Consider the following 18,478-nt stretch of genomic DNA (forward strand, 5'->3'; position numbering starts at 1 on the left):
GCCTTTTATTTACTCATAGTTAGGGCTGGAGAGGCTTCCAAAGCAACACCTTTTTTCTTTCTTTTTAAATTTGTTAGGAAAAATCAGAAGTTAGTTTGGGAAAAAAATATGTTTAACATTGTAAATAAGAAGGACTCAATAATTCCTCCTATATTGACAAAGATTTTGAAATGACTGGGAGTGGCTGTGGAGGGGAATCCACAAATAAGAAGATTCAGAGCTAGGAGAGATTTGCAGCCAATAAGGAATCAGGCCCAGACCCTGAAGCCATATCAGACACTAATAAAGACACCCCAGCTGCATTCTCTTTTTTATCCCCTCCTCCCTCCTTCACATTGCCCTTGTTCACATTTTCACACATCTACTCCCCACCCCATCAGCCCTTATACAAATATCTGAGAGCAAGGCCTTGCAGAAACCTAGTGGAGGCTGAATACTCCCTCCTCCTCATGTTTAAACTAAAGGGCTAAGGCACCCCGGGGGCAAACATAACAGAAAGAGCAGGATGAGAGGCATCTGGGTAAAGGGCCTCATGCAGCCTGACTGGAGCAGCCTGTGGAGAGCAGCAGCACCAGACTCTGGCACTGGGACATGGCAGTGACTGCCAGAGGAAAGAGGGGAGGGAACACTGATCTAGGCATTAGGCTCCAAGAAGAACCTACAGTCAACAGAAGCAGAGATGGGACTGGAAGAACACACTGGAACTCTGAAACTCTGGCTAAAAAACCTCATGTCCCTCTCCAGGGTCACTGTATTGCTTTGAGCAGGTTTCTCTTTAAGAAAAATGGAAAAACAGATATGGTTTATGATTTGTAAATGCTCATGTGTATCTTTTCCTAACATTATTATTAGTAATTAATGGTGCCACACATGAGAAAGCTTAGAATCTTCACTATTCCATGGACATTCTGGTTTCTAACAAGGGACATCCCAGAGTTAAAGCACCTGACTCAACCACACTGCAGCCATTGATGTGGAAATCTGATGGCCAGGCTTTCTGCTCCACTGTAGTTTCCGCCCAGGTTTAGACCCCCAGTCAAAGAATACAGCAACCAGTTTGCAGTTAACATGGCTAATAGTAACCTATATAAGATAGTCTAAATATTTCAATAAGCTGCACGTATGTTATCTGGTTAACCTGGCAGATCAAAGCTTCTTTGCATTTAATAGCTATGGTTTTTTGTAATATTAAGGGTAAAAGAAGGGTTTGTGTGTGTGTTTGTGCGTGTGTGTGTGTGTGTGTGTGAGAGAGAGAGAGAGAGAGAGAGCTCACCATGTATACCACTTTCATATAATATTTATAGCACTAAAAAGAACATAGAGGGGCTGGGGTTGTGGCACAGTGGTAGAGCACTTGCCTAGCATGTGTGAGGTACTAGGTTCAATTCTCAGCACCACATATAAATAAATAAAGTCCATTGACAACTAAGAAATTTAAAAAAAAAACAGAGTTTTTCTATTAAATAGGAAAGTCATGAAGAAGCTTTCTCTATTTACCTTTGAATATATTCTATAGGTAAATAGAAATATTATTTTGTTTCATACCCACAGTAAGCTACACAAATATGAAAGTCTCAATAAATATTTGAAAAGTTAATACACCTAATTAAAATATTTTTTAAACCTACAGAGAAATATATTAATTAATCACTAATTTTTAGGAAAATAACACTGTCTTTATTATCATACTTTCTATTTCAAGCACTTAGATTTCCTTACTCTAGAATCAGAAACACTGCCTGAGCCCAAACAAACCTCTTTCCAATTTGTAACCAACTTTACTATAATAAACTTGTCACTGAGACATACAAAAGAAAGCATCATCTTTCTTATATAGTATGTTATAACATGTTACCATTTGCTAGTTACATCTTAGCACAGAATCAGAATGCTATATTCTCTTTATTTTCTTAATTTATAACTTCCTTCTTCAAAGCAGAAATACTAACAATAAGGTTAATATTACATAGCACATGTGCCAGGGAATGTTCAAAACACTTTAATATTTAACTCATTTAATTCTCACAAACCTTCTGTTAATTCCTCATTTTCAAATAAGAAAGCAGGCTCAGAGAGGTTACAGAGTTTACTTAAGGTAACAGGACTCATGACAGTCAGGATATAAAAAAACAAGCCTTCTGGTGCCAGAATCTAGGCTCCTAACCACTATGCCATACTAGCACTTAGCTGGTAAGAAGGGGGGGGGGCAGGGGATGAAAACCACAGTGCAAATATAAATGTATGTGTAATTTACTATTGTTTCCTAATCCTTATTTTTCTCAGAGTGCAATTTAAAAGTTAAAACAGAATCAAAATGAATGAGAACTTAAAAAAAATCATTTCCAATCCCAATTTTGAGAACATGTGTCAAACATATCAGAAACAACTAAATTCAACACCCGGTCCATTCATTACTTTCTCTGTGATCACTACCATACAGATCCTGAAGTAGATACCAAGCTTAATAGAAAAAAAGAAAAAAAACATTTTAATCTGCAAACATTTATAAAAATTGAGAGTCCTCAGCAGCAATATGCAAGCGCTTAAAATAACTCAATAAATAAATTCACATTCAATTTAAATGACCACTAAAAATATAATGTGTTATTCCTTCCATCAGGGATTTAAATTTTTAAATATGGTCTCATCATGCTGACTCATATTAAAACAAAGTAACTTTTGAATTAAATAGTTTCATGAAAAAAAATTTTGAGTGCTGTAGGCATACATACAAACACCCACTTTAATTTATTTATTTACATATTTTTACAAGCTCAGATTCTGGAATTGTTCAACCTCAACTGAAAAACCTCTTGTCATAGAAAATATGCAGCTTACTGATATTTAGAATGGTTTTCCTGTAATTAACTCCCCCTTGAGGATTTTAAGTTAGCAGCAGTAAAATTACCAACAGTACTCTAATACACACCACATGCGCGGTGTTCAATTCTCAGTGGTCTAATAGCTTTCTGCTAAGGAACTTTTTTTTTTTCTTTCCTAAATTACAACAAAACTTTCCCAAGCACAAATTAAGAGGTAATTATGTTTATATGTTCTGGGGAAAAGCATATTTTTAACTTTCATTTGTCTTCTACTCAACCATTTTAAACAAGTAACTATTTTGATATCTTCTTTGAGTATATTCTTATAGTTGTCTAAAATTTTAACTGGATGATGTTAGAGAATACTTTTGGTTCACTTTTAAAGTTCAATTCAGATAATTTCTGCTAATAAATTTGTTACTGAACAAGATCACTTTTTACATTTTTTCATATCATTATTAACATACTATCTTTATCAGTTGTCTTCTTTATTCTGGTTTAATATTTATCTTAATAATTAAAATGTATTATTACCTAAACATGGAGAAATTTATCAAAAATGCTATCTTTAAAACATGACTTTATTCAAGGATAACAGCAATAAGAGGTCTAAAAGAGAGGCTGGTCCTCAAAATGTAAAGATCATGTTCTTTAGAGAAAATGCTCTCTCAAACACCCACTGAGCCAGTAAACAGGAATCAATAGTCCAAGTACAGTAAAAGAAGAATTAGTCACTTTGCATTAAAAAAAACAAAGATTACTACTGAAATAACAACGTGACTTCAAATGTACATAAAACAGATATGGGTTTCCACTCAGTGTAATGTGAAGCATATACCATAACTGTATTCTTATAAGGACACATAAAAAGCAGTTCACAATCATTGACTGTCCTATCTAATTAAATCCCCTTTACACCATATGCCATTTCCTTAGGGTTCCAGGTCAAGAAAATTTACTATGGAAAAACTACTGAAACAACAAAGAATGATTAAAAAAAAAAAAAAAGACAAGTACATATCCTAATGATCATGGGCTCCCCAAAAGTTTTGGATGCAGAACCCAGTATATACTGATCTTATAAAGGCAGAAATACTATCTGGTATTACTTCAGTGAAGAGACAATGACCTGATTTAGGATCTTTACATCATCTATCTTCCCTAGAAAACCAAATGAGTTATCTGTATCATTCCATACATTACAATATGGGAAGGGCAATTAAATTGTCAGAATTAAAAAATTTGTTTTTAACTAGAAGGTAGTTTTAAACTAGGCTAAATTCTCCTCATATATTTCTCTTAGCATTCTTATTCTCTACAAAATAAAAATGTCTTGAATTCAATAGGATTCTACTGCTAAACTGTTTTAGTATTTGAATTAAGACCAATATTTCTACCATTTAAAATACTTTTATGTGGCTTCAATTTGAATATAACATTCCCATTATAATTAACAGTGAATTTCAGAAGATATCACTGCACACTGATATGAAAATTTGACCAGTCCTCAGATAATCTGAGCTTTACTCCTTAACCTACTGAGAATTACATCAGCCCTTTGTTACCTCAGTTTCCTTATCTGGAAAGGATAAAATTAGACTAGACTTTTGCCTTAGGTTCCTTCCAGATCTAAAATGCTCTGATCATAAATAAATGCCAAACTGGCCTCTATGCGTTAGGAGTATGGTAGGAATTATAACGACAGATTTCTAATAAATTTTACACTATAAAATGGAAGGAAATGCCCTCAAGAATCAAATACCCACCTTTGCTTGCTGCTGCTAATTTCCATAAAGATTATTTAATCATAAGAGGAAGTATTAATTTTAATTTTAAAATATGACTCAGTTTCTGCAAAGTTAAAGGAATCTCCCATTACAACATGACTTTTATAAATAACCACTTTGGAGGGTCTCTGTTTGAAAAATTACCTAAAGCTCTTTTCCCCAAGCAAGTTAATGTGAACTTGGGAAGGGCAATTAAATTGTCAGAATTAAAAAATTTGTTTTTAACTAGAAGGTAGCCAGAAGTAGAGTCATGGGGCTGGTATTGATCGCCCAAACAGAGAACATCACTCTTCAGGTATTTACTCTGCCACCTTCACACCAGAGGCTTTCCTTCACATCAAATCCATCTATTAAAAAGATGGCTCTTACTACTAATACTAAATACATAACTAATCTCCAATGACACTTCTATTTAGATGTCTTCCTTTGAAAATGATAATATAGTTCAAGAAGTTCTAAGACTCTGCATTTGTAAAATGTCTTGTGCCTTGGTTAAATAAATTATAAATAAAGGTAAGAAGTCATAAAGCAACACGGAATGCACATATCATCCACAGAAATCTCTATTTTAAATCCAACAATGAAACATACACTTTATTCATGTTAAAATATAATTGCAATTGCTTTTTAAAAATCATATCACCTATTTTGTTTTGCACACTTGATTTTTAATGTTTATTTTGATAGACACCTTCATATTCCAAAACATATTTAAAGGTGGAATTTCATAGTTAACACAAAATTTAAATTGAATGTCACTATAGGTTACTTTATTTAATAAAATATTTTTTAAATTAAGCTCTTTATTAGCATAAATTATGCTGACATCAAACAATACCACAGTACAATCTATGTGCTGAGTTTCATAATTGTCTACTATGTCCCTATTATTTAAAATAATATATATACAACACATACATATATACTTACACACACATAAAGTATAGTTATAGCTTATACATTTTTTGAAAAATATTAAGTATGACTTCACCCCTTAATTTGAAGAGGACTGAAGCACCTCCTATATACATAGTTGGTTATTTTTTAAAAAATATATATTTCACATTTAAGTTATTGCTTTTAAATCTTTGAAATGTTTGAAATATCAATCATTAGAAGATTTGTTTAAAATATTAATAAATAGGTTGGAATTACATAAATGTTTAACTTTGCATCTATCAATTTTTAAATGCACAAGAAAATATAGATAAGTAGGGTACTAACTTTTAAATTACCATCTAAAGTAATTTCAGTGAAATCTGCTTTAAACAGTTCAAGATACTCTTTAATAATAAAAGCATCACTAATAGGTATCTTTTTTTATCGAGCATTATTACAGATTCTTAGAATTAAAAATGCTAATATAATATTATTATTTTAAAAATTAAAGTTTAACAATGAAATAAAAATGTATTCATTAAATCCTATGAAAACTCAACATGGTTGAATGTACTATTTTTGATGAGAATGCATTAGAGTGACACCACAAATTTTAAAATCAGTTACTAATAATTCCCTCAGGATAAGAATTAATCTTTTTGTGATTTTAGAATCAAGTCCTCCCCTTCCTGACATAAGAGGAAATTTTATAAATGCGATTGTCATGGACCTAAGAACTCACAACTTACTGTTAAATGACAGTTTAGAAAACAGAAATATGATTAGTAAACTTAAATTTTTAAGAGCATCTGGTAATATCTGTGTGGCTGAAAAGGATGAAATTGCAAACAGGCTGCTTTTTTCAATGAATCATTAAAATAATAAAAACCCTCCAAAACTTAGTAAAGAAAAAAAAATATGTAGCTGAAATCTATAGCACCACATAAAAAGTATATGACCCTAAAAGCAAAAGTGGCCTAATTAATTTTACATAGTATTTCCCCTTCTCCACCTCCTGTAGTTGAAGATGTAGGGCCCTGAGACTATTATTGCTTTTAGATCACTTTGTTATTGACTATTCTCTGTATGATCATTTATTTTAAAGGACTGGTGTCACATTTGGTGTTATATCTGATGACATATTGTGGACATTTTCTTCTAGAAATGGCTCTTTAAGGCTGAGTGCAAGAGGTTAAACTGCCTGACTGAGGCCAAACCTAAGACTACAGATTTTTAATCTAAATTCCTAACATCTTTACATGTATGGAAACATCACAGAGTACCACATAAATACGTACAATTTTTATGTATCAGTTTAAAATGACAAAAATTTCAAAAATTCTTAATACCTTAACTGAATATAATTTAACATTTATTTTGTATACTATGTATTGCCATTTAACCAGAAGCTGCTACATGTTAAATTAAAAACTTAAAATGGGGGGGAGAATATTTCTTACCTTATTAAAAAATAATCAATTTATATTTTGTAAAATCAAAATAATTTTAACATTGAAAGGGGGGGCATTTTCCCTTTTATATATTTAAACTGACTTTCAAAACTCATAAAATAATCTATAAAAATACAATTCTAGGATTAAAGAAGTATAATACTGTCAAATCTGAAGGACTTTTTCAGTTTTTCCAATTTACTTATCAGACTTCTACTTAAACTGAATGATAGTCATATGCATTGTAACAAAAGGGGGAAAATGTTTTGTTAAGCTCTGATAACAAGATGATGTAGAATAGGAACATATGAAAATAATGCCTATTCTCTTTTATTCGGGAGCCATCAATCACAACCATCTACAAATGAAGGTTCAGAAAGTATCCAGGCGCTTGGATATTTATTACCGTCTTTTCCCACTTCATAATCTCATTCTAAAATACCATAGTTGGGGGAAAACTATATATACATACCAGGACCTAGAAACATATCTTATCTTTAAATGCTGTCTTTCTGATACCTGTGAATAGGCAGGCTTCCAGGATTAATTTACTCAAAGCTCATGTGTTGTTCAAAAGGACAAATATTTTAGCCTCTTACTCTGAAACAAAGGGTCCATGTAAGTTTTGTATGTATAATAAATAAATACACTTGACACCATAATTTCACAGGATCTTATACTAACTATAAAAAAAAAATTAACCTCTCTTTCTGAGGTGAATAACTATGAAATGTGGTGTTGGACGATTTTACAGTGCCTTGTAATAATGAAGTTATGCTCTTCATTACCAAGTACTGTACCTGCTGCTACTGGCAAGGAGTGGTTTATACACTGACCATGTTCCACGGCTGTTTTTAGTGTCGCTTCAGGATGTGTGGATCCTAGAGGGTTACGCACAAATCGTCGCCGGCGCCGCAAGTCATCTTCCCAGTAGTCAAGGCGCCAGAACTCACGAGGACGACTACAATGAAACAGAGAAGCCACATATGTTAGCAATTATCAAACAGCGTGGTAGCACTGAATTTCTGCATAAAGCTCTCCTTGTTTGCTCTGCCTTTTTTTTCTCTCTCTCTCCTTCCTCTTAATTCTCCCCCCATCTCACACTCCCCTTTCTGCAATCTTTAACTTAGGTATGTCCTTGAAAATAACAATATCACCTTCTGGTCTAAGGAACTCCTTTTCCTTTTCTTGGAAGGTGAAATGAGCACTAAATACATCATTTTGAAATGAATTGCTGACAGTGTGATCAGTTTCCCCACACTCTAGTGGCATGTGCTCTGATTTCAGCCTCATTTCAGCCTCAGCAGGGCACCTTTCTCTGTGGCTGCATTTATAAACCAGAATAGGGAAAAGGCTATTATAAATATGGTATAGCATTACCTATATTAATCAAAGTCTGTCCCCCTTCATTTTTCTTCCTAATTTGTGCCTTTTTGCACAAGGTCAGTAAATCATACCATGAATTCTTGGTCCAGAAAGTGTTAACTTTAATGAATATCTCAGTTACATGGTTATGTATGTGATAATAAAATATTACTCTGTTTAGATGTGCAGGAATTTAATTAAAATAATCTCTTAAAATATTCATTACATTTAGCCCCTGAGGCTTAGAACAACAGAAGAAAATGCATTTCTTTTTCCATTTACTGTTTTTAAATAAACCATTCCTGTAGAGTGAAATAGCAATCTATTTTCAAGCAAATCAGATTGGATTTCTGTTTTATGTAGCCTGTTTTTATATTTAATTAAAAACTACATAGTATATGATGTGCAATAATTGCTATATCGAAAGCATACTTTCGGAAATTCATTTTTAAAATTCAAGTTCTGTATTTCCCAAATTACATAGATTTTTTTTATATGGCAACATATAAATGTCAGCTTTCTCTCCTGTTAACTAATTGTGATCTAGAATGCTAGAAAATATTTTATAAGGAAAATACTTATATGAAGGTTTTTCAGTTACAGTAAGGAAAAAAATCTCTGGAGAATATGTATTTAGTGAACATATATTCACTAAACATGTACAGCATGAAAACCTATAAGTTTTGATAGTAAAATAAAAAAGTATTCATAAATAATCAAAACTTCTGCAGGAATGGCTAATACAAAATAAAATTTTACTTGTATTCCATGAGCTAATAAAATTGTACCTGTGAGCTTTGACAAATTAGTAGTCTTGACCAAATGACAATCTCCAAACATATAAGTAAAAGTCATCCTTATTTTGATGTTTTAAAGATGTTATCTTTAAAAATTCAAAATAGATTTATAAATAAAATATTTTTATCTCATAACTTTTATCTCAATTATCTCAGGTTATAAAAGAATAGACAACAAACAGTACATTATTTGACGAAACTATCTTAAAAACAGTAGGAATCCAGTGGTCTTTTCTAAGAATGCTGAAGAGACAATAAGAACATCAAATATTTCCTTTGTTGATACTGGTCATGCATGAGGAGAGGGAGATATTATATAATCAAATGGAATACAGAAATGTCTAAGAGAATTGCAATCATTAGAAAGAAAAAATAAAAAAGCTCTTTTACTCTTCAAATTTCTTCATTATTTTGTCATCTCGAGCTTAAATAAAAACTAGTACCATTTCATTTAAAGAGCAAACTGGAAATAGTTATGAATAATACACACAAGCAAAAGACAACAGTTGTTTGAACTCAGTTAATGAAATAAAATTCTCCTTAGGTAAGAGGCAGAAAGGCAGTGCACAGATGGCTATGTGCATGGCTTTGATAGTCATGTAGCTTAGATAGGTACTTCATCATTCTGCCTACCTATATTTATCTGTTAAAATTATTATCAAATATCAGCCAGGATGCAGTCGTGAATCACAGGCTGCGGCTCGTCTTCAGGGGAATGATACAATAAGAGTCTATTCATCAGTGCGGCAATAGGCACAAGTAATTAGTTCCCTAGACTGAGATCTCCTACAAAGCCTATTTCAGTCAGCACCACAAACATATGACGATGTAAAGCTAATGAAAGCTGCTAAAATTTGTTAACCTTTTATGCCATCAATCCTTCTAATACTCTATGCTGCAGTATTATGCAAAGGTGGTAAATTATTAATTTGTCATTCATCTATCCTTCTGCATTTTAAGTCAAATTAAATGATGTCATTCTTCTTGATAACAATTAAAATTATAAGAGATGTTAAGCTGAGACGATAAAATTATTACTAAATTAGGCAACAATAGACTGTACTATACTGCATGATAGTGAAGTCAAACCCAATAACTACTAAAGCATTTGTACAATAATGTTTTATCACACAACAGAGAGGTCAGAGAAATTATAAAACCATTCACAAATTATCAACTAGCTCAAAAATAATATCCATAATAAGCAATTTAGGAAGAAAAAGAACTTAGCACTTATTTTTATAGTCTTTGACACTAACAAAAAATGGCCAAAATGGTGACAAAAATTCAGTTATTAGGAACTGAGAATTTAATCACATAGTAAAAAGTTTTCAAAGATGTTTCATTTATGCTAACTACATATCTTTATGCCATCAAATATAAATGTTCTACCAAAAGTTTTAAATATACTCAGATGTAATCCAAATAAAGAACTTTAAACCTAAGCATCACAATATTTACAATCTCCTGAAGCTATATCTCTTCAAGACCATCTTCAAAACACAATCCTGTTATAACAAAGGTAATCTGAAGACAAAGCTATTATCACATTTTCAGATCTCATACTTATAAAGGATTATAAAAATCACATAAGGATGCCAACAATTTCAATGCCTTTTTTTTTGTCTCCATATAAAGCACTGTTCCAGGTGATACTGAATACAAACCCTTCAAGGAACTTACTTCTAATCAAGCAACTATTAGTCTCATTTGAGAAAACAGCATTTTTCATCCTGTTTCTGATTGTGACAGTAAAATTATATGTTCTTTGAAGAAAAAGTAACATTCACTCTTTTCAGATGGGAGTAATTACTAGCATATTTAAAGTTGTTTATATAGCAACAGACATGGGCTTAAAAATCCAAGGTTTTGTCTTCCTACTTCTGTTCCCTCCGACATTCACGCTTAGTATAAAGCTTTATAAATAAAAACAGGGTGCACGTTGTCATTTTAGAGTAGCATTATAAAGGGGAATGTGTAGGGTTTTTTATGACTTCATTTTATTAATTATTTTTTTAATGTGGTGCTGAGGATCAAACCCAGTGCTTCACATATGAGGCAAGAGCTCTACCACTGAGCCACCACCCCATCCCAATTCATAGGTTTAGATCATCAAATAATTACAATTTTGATCATCCATTTTAAGATTTCACTATCATTTAAGAAATGATGTTCCCTACCACCCACCCCAGATGCCCCTTCAAGGAGAAATAGGATACAAAATGGGTGAATTTATAATACAGAGACAATTCTCTTCACATAAGTCTGTGAATTACTTAAACAGGTTAAATGTTTTTGTAGCTGTCACCATGGAATAATCAGCAAAACTAAAAAGAACTCAAGTGTTCAGAAACAGATTGCTGAACAAATGTAAGCATGGATGACAGAAGTTACTCATTCTCAGGTCATATCTAGGTCACTATATACACATACCATCTATACCCATCCAAAAGAATGATGCAAGCTCTTCAGGACACTACTTGCATAACCACCCCCCCATCTCCATTCCCACAAGTATTTCAGTCTGGGTCCCAAAAGATCTTCATTTATTTACTTTTAACCTCAAAGGCAGGGAAACAAAGGTGCTGTATTTACAACCTTCTTGGGGCACAATCTCCAAGTACTAAATGTCTTTGACAACAAGGACTTGTGTGTCTTTGAAAAGCTGTAGATGGCATAGTCTGATTTTTCTTTCATATATATAAAATATACTGTGATCTCATTTCAATGCTTCAGGTTAAAATTACAATGCAGATTTAATAAACTGTTCTAAGTATAAAACATCTAATTATCTTACTACTCTTTAAAAAACCTTCACATTTATGTGACTGTATAAATACATCTTTACACATCCCTACAATCTACACAAATGAATAAAAACAATGCCATTTTAATATACAAAATAGATATTCTTTGTTCTACAAGAACAGAATTGGAAAGATTATTGAAATCTTAGATGGAAATATAACTCAAGCATCAACAAATAGGCTATTTATTCCCTTTTATAGGCCCACTATAGTTAGTGATTTGGTCAGGTAAAACACATGAAAAAGAATGAGCCAGGCTGGGCAAGGTAGTACACACATGTAATCCCAGCAACTGCGGAGGCTGAGGCAGTAGTATCACAAGTTCAAGAGCAGCCTCAGCAACTTATTTATCAAGGCCCTAAAAACATAGGAAGACCCTTTCTCAAAATAAAAAATAAAAAGGGGAGGGGCTATTGCTCAGTGGTAAAGCCCATTTAGATTCAATACCCCAAACCCCCTCCCTATAAAAAAGAATGAGCTTAATGAGAATCAAGTTGAAAAGATACAAGTATTAAAGCATCAAAAACTAAGGTGAGATGTACATTCTTTCTCTACTAATTGTTTGAAACAAGTATATGCAATCTGATTATTATTTTCACATGTAAACTATGAGATTTTAAAGTTTACTTTTTTTTTTTTAGAAAGATAATGGGAAGCCAGCTAGATAATTAGTAGAGTAAGTACATATGGATCAATATTGTAACAGAATCCTAAAATATTTCTAATAAATTATTATTGACTACCTGAGCCAGTTGCTAGGGTTACAATTATTAAGATGCTATTCCTGATCTCAAGAAGATAGGTTTGAGAATAAGTGATATGTCACAAAAGTATGTGTGATAGAATATAGCTCCATTACATAGCTATTAGCTACACTCTCAGAGGGCACCATTCACAGAAAAACTTTGTAAATGGCTCACTCTGCATTATTATTTGCCACAACCCAAGTGTTCTGAGAACATCTTATTTTCCTCTCCTCGTAATATATCAGGATCCTTTCTTTCTCTCCCAAAGTTAAATCTAAGCATAGGAATTAGGATATGGAACAAAGCCCTTCAGAAACAACCAATAGCATTTGCACTGTTATAGAAAAAGATGGTCAGATGAGGCAGAAATCTGGTTGTCAAACAGGCAAGGGCTGGTGATGTGGCTCAAGCGGTAATGCGCTCGCCTGGCATGCGCGGGGCGCTGGGTTCGATCCTCAGCACCACATAAAATAAAGATGTTGTGTCCACCAAAAACTGAAAAATAAATATTAAAAAATTCTCTCTCTCTTTTTTAAAAAATAAAACAGTCAAAATTCAGTAAACACTTGAAAGTATTCAAGTACATAAGAGAAACATTAATATTTATTTGATTAAGTTTATGTTGTATTAAGTCATTGAGCTAATAATACATTATTAAGGTAGATTGTTTTCTGGATATTGTTTTATTAAAATAGAATAGTTTCCAGAATGTTAAGTATGTGTCTGTCATCTCACTGAGTTTAGAGTTATTTTAATGTAAACTAGATCTGTGTCAACAAAAGACTGCTGTTTTTAAAAAGAAAAACTGTGACAATGCAATCATATTAGAAAAATTTCCCATTTTCCATCTTACCCACTTTCCTGTGACACTACCTGATAAATCTTGATGACCTTAACAGAAGTCAGTAATAAATTCTTCTAGCTAGAGCAGAGTTCTAAATCCCAGAAAAATTTGGCATGTCATATTTGTTCTTAAATTTTTATATTACCAGTATTTTTTAACTCGTGTATCTGGCAGGCTTCTGTTTCCATATATGTAGATTAAAAATTCATGGCAGACATTAGCTACAACTTAAATAAATGGTATCCCCTTAAAAGCAGCAAACATTTTCCGTGCACTGTCAGCTCGAAGATAAAAGCGCTCAAGTTCTGGATGGGTTTCACTTTCTGTATAAATCTTGATGAAATAATGTTCAGGTACTATAGGGTATCATGCAATGAGAGCGAATGCTTTATCTCACAAACTGAAATCTATGCTGCCTTCATGCAGATAGATAGCAAACATATTAACTAAAATCTCTTTTAACCAAGTACCAACTATAAGTCAAGAGCAGGTGATCTCTCCGCTCTGTGCTGCCTTAATGGAAAGGACAAAGAAAAACAAAAAGCCTTCAACTGTGTGGCTCAGCAGAGGAGATATTTTCTAAAGCAAAGTCCTTCCTTTATTGAAGACTGACATGGAAATTGTGCATGACCTTGAGACACTGGCATAGTATAGATTCTATTTAATTATGTAAAATTATGTTTCATGTAGTGAGCAATTTCTGCATGGTACCAATTCAGTGTATCTGTCTACGTATCCTTTAAAGCCACCTAGATGCCCACTTTATGTTAATTATTACTTAGAGGACATTTTATAAAAATAATTTTGCAACCCAGTGAATTATTCAAGAAATGGTCCTCACCCTTCCTGGCTACTTTGAACCATTTCTTTATTAGCTTAGCTTTTTGGCCAGAGAGAAAGTAAAGTTGGGAAAAAAAATCAAAATCTCATGTTAATTACACTATCAAATAAAACTCTACATACAACTAGAAAAAAATTAAACAAATGATGTTATTGGAATGAAAATTAGGAAATGTTAAACATATACATAACATTCATTGCTTTAGCCTACTCTGTGCTAGACCTTGCTCTTTTATACATATTATTACAAGGCCTCAACAACCATGCCATAATTAAATACTGTTATCATTTTAAAGATGGAGAAATTAAGTCTTGCCCATTGAAATAAATAATAAGAGGCTATTGACTTTTAAGGCAATGAGCTTTTCACTACATGGCATTTCCTTTACAATGTCTTATTGGCTATGATCAAAGTACTAATTAACCCTGCCTGTGAGGATTGAGGATTTCATTAAGGTTTCAATGAGTATCTATTTTGTAAGTTCCATGAGGACATGGGTTTGTATCTAATTCATTGACCATGCACAGTAACTGTTATAAAACAGTCACTTAATAAATAATTGATTAAAGAAAGAATAGATGACTTTAGAACAGAAACTTAGATGGTGAATGGAAGTCTGATGGACAAAATGAAAAAGTTATTACAAACAAACAAAAAAAAATAGCCTGGATAAAGGCATGGTGACATAAAAAGACACTTTTACCTAAAGAAGTTCAAGTGAGAAATACTACATCAAGGCAGTCTTAGAACGGCAAGATCTAAGTCAGGAAACATATGTTTCGATGCAGTTTTCAAAAGACCTTGTAAAGAGAATTAAAGTAGCTACCTTTACATCTTCAGAATAGACAAAACTAGGCTTTCACAAACAGGGGATTAATATGACCCACCCTGGGTGTTACATGGCAGCAATGTAAAAGAGGCTGGCGTTGAGTTAATGGGGATGGAGCCTAGAGGCACAATATCTAAGAGATCTGAAGTTGGCTAGATAAGACTTCTTGAGACATTCAATAAGGGAGGAAAAGGAGATCGAGAATAAAACTGAGGACTGTGACAATGGGAAATGAAACAATAAAGATGCTATTTAACTCAAATGAATGCGGGTTAAGCAGGTATAGTTGGAAAGAATAACCATGCGAACATGGGTTAATAATATAATATTATACTAATATCTAATAATATCTAATAATATAATTATTATTAATAATAATATCTCGGCAAGTTCTTCTAATAGGTAAGCAATGTAACTCCGAACTGGAAAGAGAAACCATCAGTACAGATTCAAATTTGATCAGCCCTGGGAGTCAGTGAATTAAGAAATTCATATAACAAAAAATTAATGAGTGTTTGTTATAAGTCTGGTATTGCACTACACTCCAGAGGAAAGGATATTTAAAGGAAAGGAGAAAGGCGAGGATAAAATCAGGGAAATGCCAATACTTTAAAAATTGCAGAAAAGGCAAGGAGAAGTAAAAGAAACAAGGAAGTAACTATCCCTTATAGTCCTTAAGATAACAGGAGACTCACACCCCATGTTGTCAACCAAGGCAAATGAAAGGATTTTTCAAAGTAGACTCGCACCAATATTTAATTGTGCTTGAATATATACAGAAGGATTTGTCCAGGCATTTTTAATATATGAATGTAAAATTTTACATATTACTGGGGTCTTCACTAGCCCTTGTTCTTTTAAGTCTTTTTGATAACAACCATTCAAACTGGGGTGAGGTGACATGTGATGTTTTGATGCATGTAAACATTGTGTAATGTTTAAATCCTGTTAAAACATACCAATTTCATTGAACAGTGATAATTTCTTTATAGTGAAAATCTTCAAAATTCTTTCTTCTTTTTGAAATATACAGTGTGTTGTTATCTATAGTCACCCTATTGCGCACTACTAGCACACCAGCTTCTTACTGCTATCTAACTGTAATGTAGTAGCCATTGATTAATCTTTCCACTTTCCTCCCTTCTATTTTCTTAAGTCTCTGGTAACCATCAATCTACTCTCAACTTTTTAGATTATACACCAGTACCATCATACAGCAGTTATGTGCTGTGCCTGGCTCATTTCAGTTAATATCATGATTTCTAGTTCCATCCATGTTGCTGCAAATGACAAGGATTTTCTCCTTTTTATGGCTGAATAGTATTCCAATATGTATATGCATAACATTTTTTTAATCCATTCATCAGTGTGGATATAGACTTCTTGTCTATTGTGAACATTAATGCAATCAATGTATGAGCGGGTGTCTCTTTGATGTACTGATTTCATTTCCTTTGGATAAATAGTACTGAGATTGGTGGATTATATGGTACGTCTCTTCAATTTTATGAAGGAACCTCCATACAGTTTTTTATAATGGCTGTACTAATATATTACATTCCCACCAATATTATGCAGGTGTTCCTTTTTCTCCACATCTTCACTAGCCCTTTTTCTCTTTACTCTTTTTGATAAAAACCATTCATACTGGGGTGAAGTGACAATTCATTGTGGTTTTGATTTGAATTTCCCTGATGATTAATAATGTTGAATGTTTTTTCCATAGTTATTAGCCATTTATTTATATGTTTTCTTTTGACAAATGTCTATTTAAATCATCACCTATTTTTAAATCAGGTTACTTTTTGCCAATGTGTTTTTGGAGATCCTTATATGTGCTAGTTATTAAGCCCTTGTAAGATATATAGTTTGTAAATATTTTCTCCCATACTGCAAGCTGTCTTTTCACTCTGGTGATTTGTTTCCTTTGTTCAGTAGAAACTTTTTAGTTTAATATAACCCTATATGTCCAATTTTGCTTTTGTTTCCTGTGCTTTTGGGTCTTGTCCAAAAAATCCTAGCCTGTTACAATATTATAAAGCATTTCCCTTGCATTTTCAGGTAGTGGTTTCATAGTTTCAGGACTTACTTTTAAATCTTTAAATCCATTTTGAGTTAATTTGTGTAACTATTTAGATATAGGGAATCTAGTTTCACTGTTCTGCATGTGGATATCCAATTTTCTCAGCACCATTTATTGAAGAGGTTGTCCTTTCTCCAATGTGTGTTTTTAGCATCTTGGTCAAAATCAGTTTGACTTATAAATATGTGGGTTTACTTCTAGGCTCTCTTCTCTTCCACTGTTCTATGTGTCTGTTTGCCAATATGTTGCTGTTTGACTACTAGAGGTTTGTAGTATATTTTGAAGTCAGGTAGTACAATACCACCTGCTTTGTTCTCTTTGCTCAAGATGGCTTTGACTACCTGTAGTCTTGTGGTTCTGTGCAAATTTTAGGATTGCTTTTTCTAGTTCTACAAAGAATGGCACTGGTATTTGGTATGGATTGCACTGAATCTGTATGTCACTTTGGTGGAACAAATATTTTATTCATATTGATTCTTCCAATCCATGGACAGAGGATGTCTTTCTATTTTGTGAGGTCCTTTTCCATTTCTTTCATCAATACTTGATAATTTTCACTGTAAGCTTTATGAGACATTGATTCATCAGGAAACCAAATTTATTCTGCTTCCCAAGCTATTCATATTGATGATAATTAATCAAAATATCTGGTTTGTGAGGCAGGGTAAATTTTGTTTTCCAATAGATAAACTGATATATCTGTTTAATCAATCTACCTAATTTCCTATTTAGTCCCTAACTTCTACCAAAACATGCCTAGAATAAAAGAATGCAGGCTTATGCTACTGTTGAAAACTTTCATGAGTCTTAAAACTACAGAATCACTCACCAAGAAAAATGTTCACACAAAGAATGATCTGAAGTCTTAGGCAGATAGGACCTCACTCTTTTGAGAAGTATATTACACTGTGCTCTGGGAAGGGAGATGGGAACTAAAATTTACTGATGGTTCATAATGTATCAGGCACATTACTAAGTATTTTACATGTAATCTCTTTTGATTCTGACGACAACCCTATAAATTAGGGCAATAACTCCTACTTTACTGGTGAACAATTGAGGCTCAAAAGTCAAGTGATTTAACTACTAATAAACAGACCTGGACTCAACCATCTAAGACTTTCTATTACCCAAACTGTTTAAGTCTACTTTGGCTCATTCATTATGACAGTTTATTGTATTGGTGTGAATTTAAAGTTCTCTTTTGTAAAGTGACAGGTTTGAATG

General features: G+C 32.8%; 1 protein-coding gene across 6 annotated transcripts in view; it reads right to left on the reverse strand.

The window, feature by feature from the left end:
* Lrba (LPS responsive beige-like anchor protein) overlaps positions 1–18,478 on the reverse strand; it is a 607,623-nt gene that overhangs the window by 283,998 nt on the left and 305,147 nt on the right. For 4 of the 6 annotated variants that reach the window (XM_048813493.1, XM_048813492.1, XM_048813491.1 and 1 more), the window contains one exon: positions 7,740–7,900. In XM_048813493.1, coding sequence (XP_048669450.1) covers positions 7,740–7,900 — 161 coding nt within the window. The remainder of the gene's footprint in view (positions 1–7,739; positions 7,901–18,478) is intronic. The other 2 variants (XM_048813495.1, XM_048813494.1) reach the window with 1 other exon arrangement.

The sequence above is a fragment of the Marmota marmota genome, unplaced genomic scaffold (genome assembly GCF_001458135.2).
Source record: "Marmota marmota marmota unplaced genomic scaffold, marMar, whole genome shotgun sequence".
NCBI classification, from domain to species: Eukaryota; Metazoa; Chordata; class Mammalia; order Rodentia; family Sciuridae; genus Marmota; species Marmota marmota.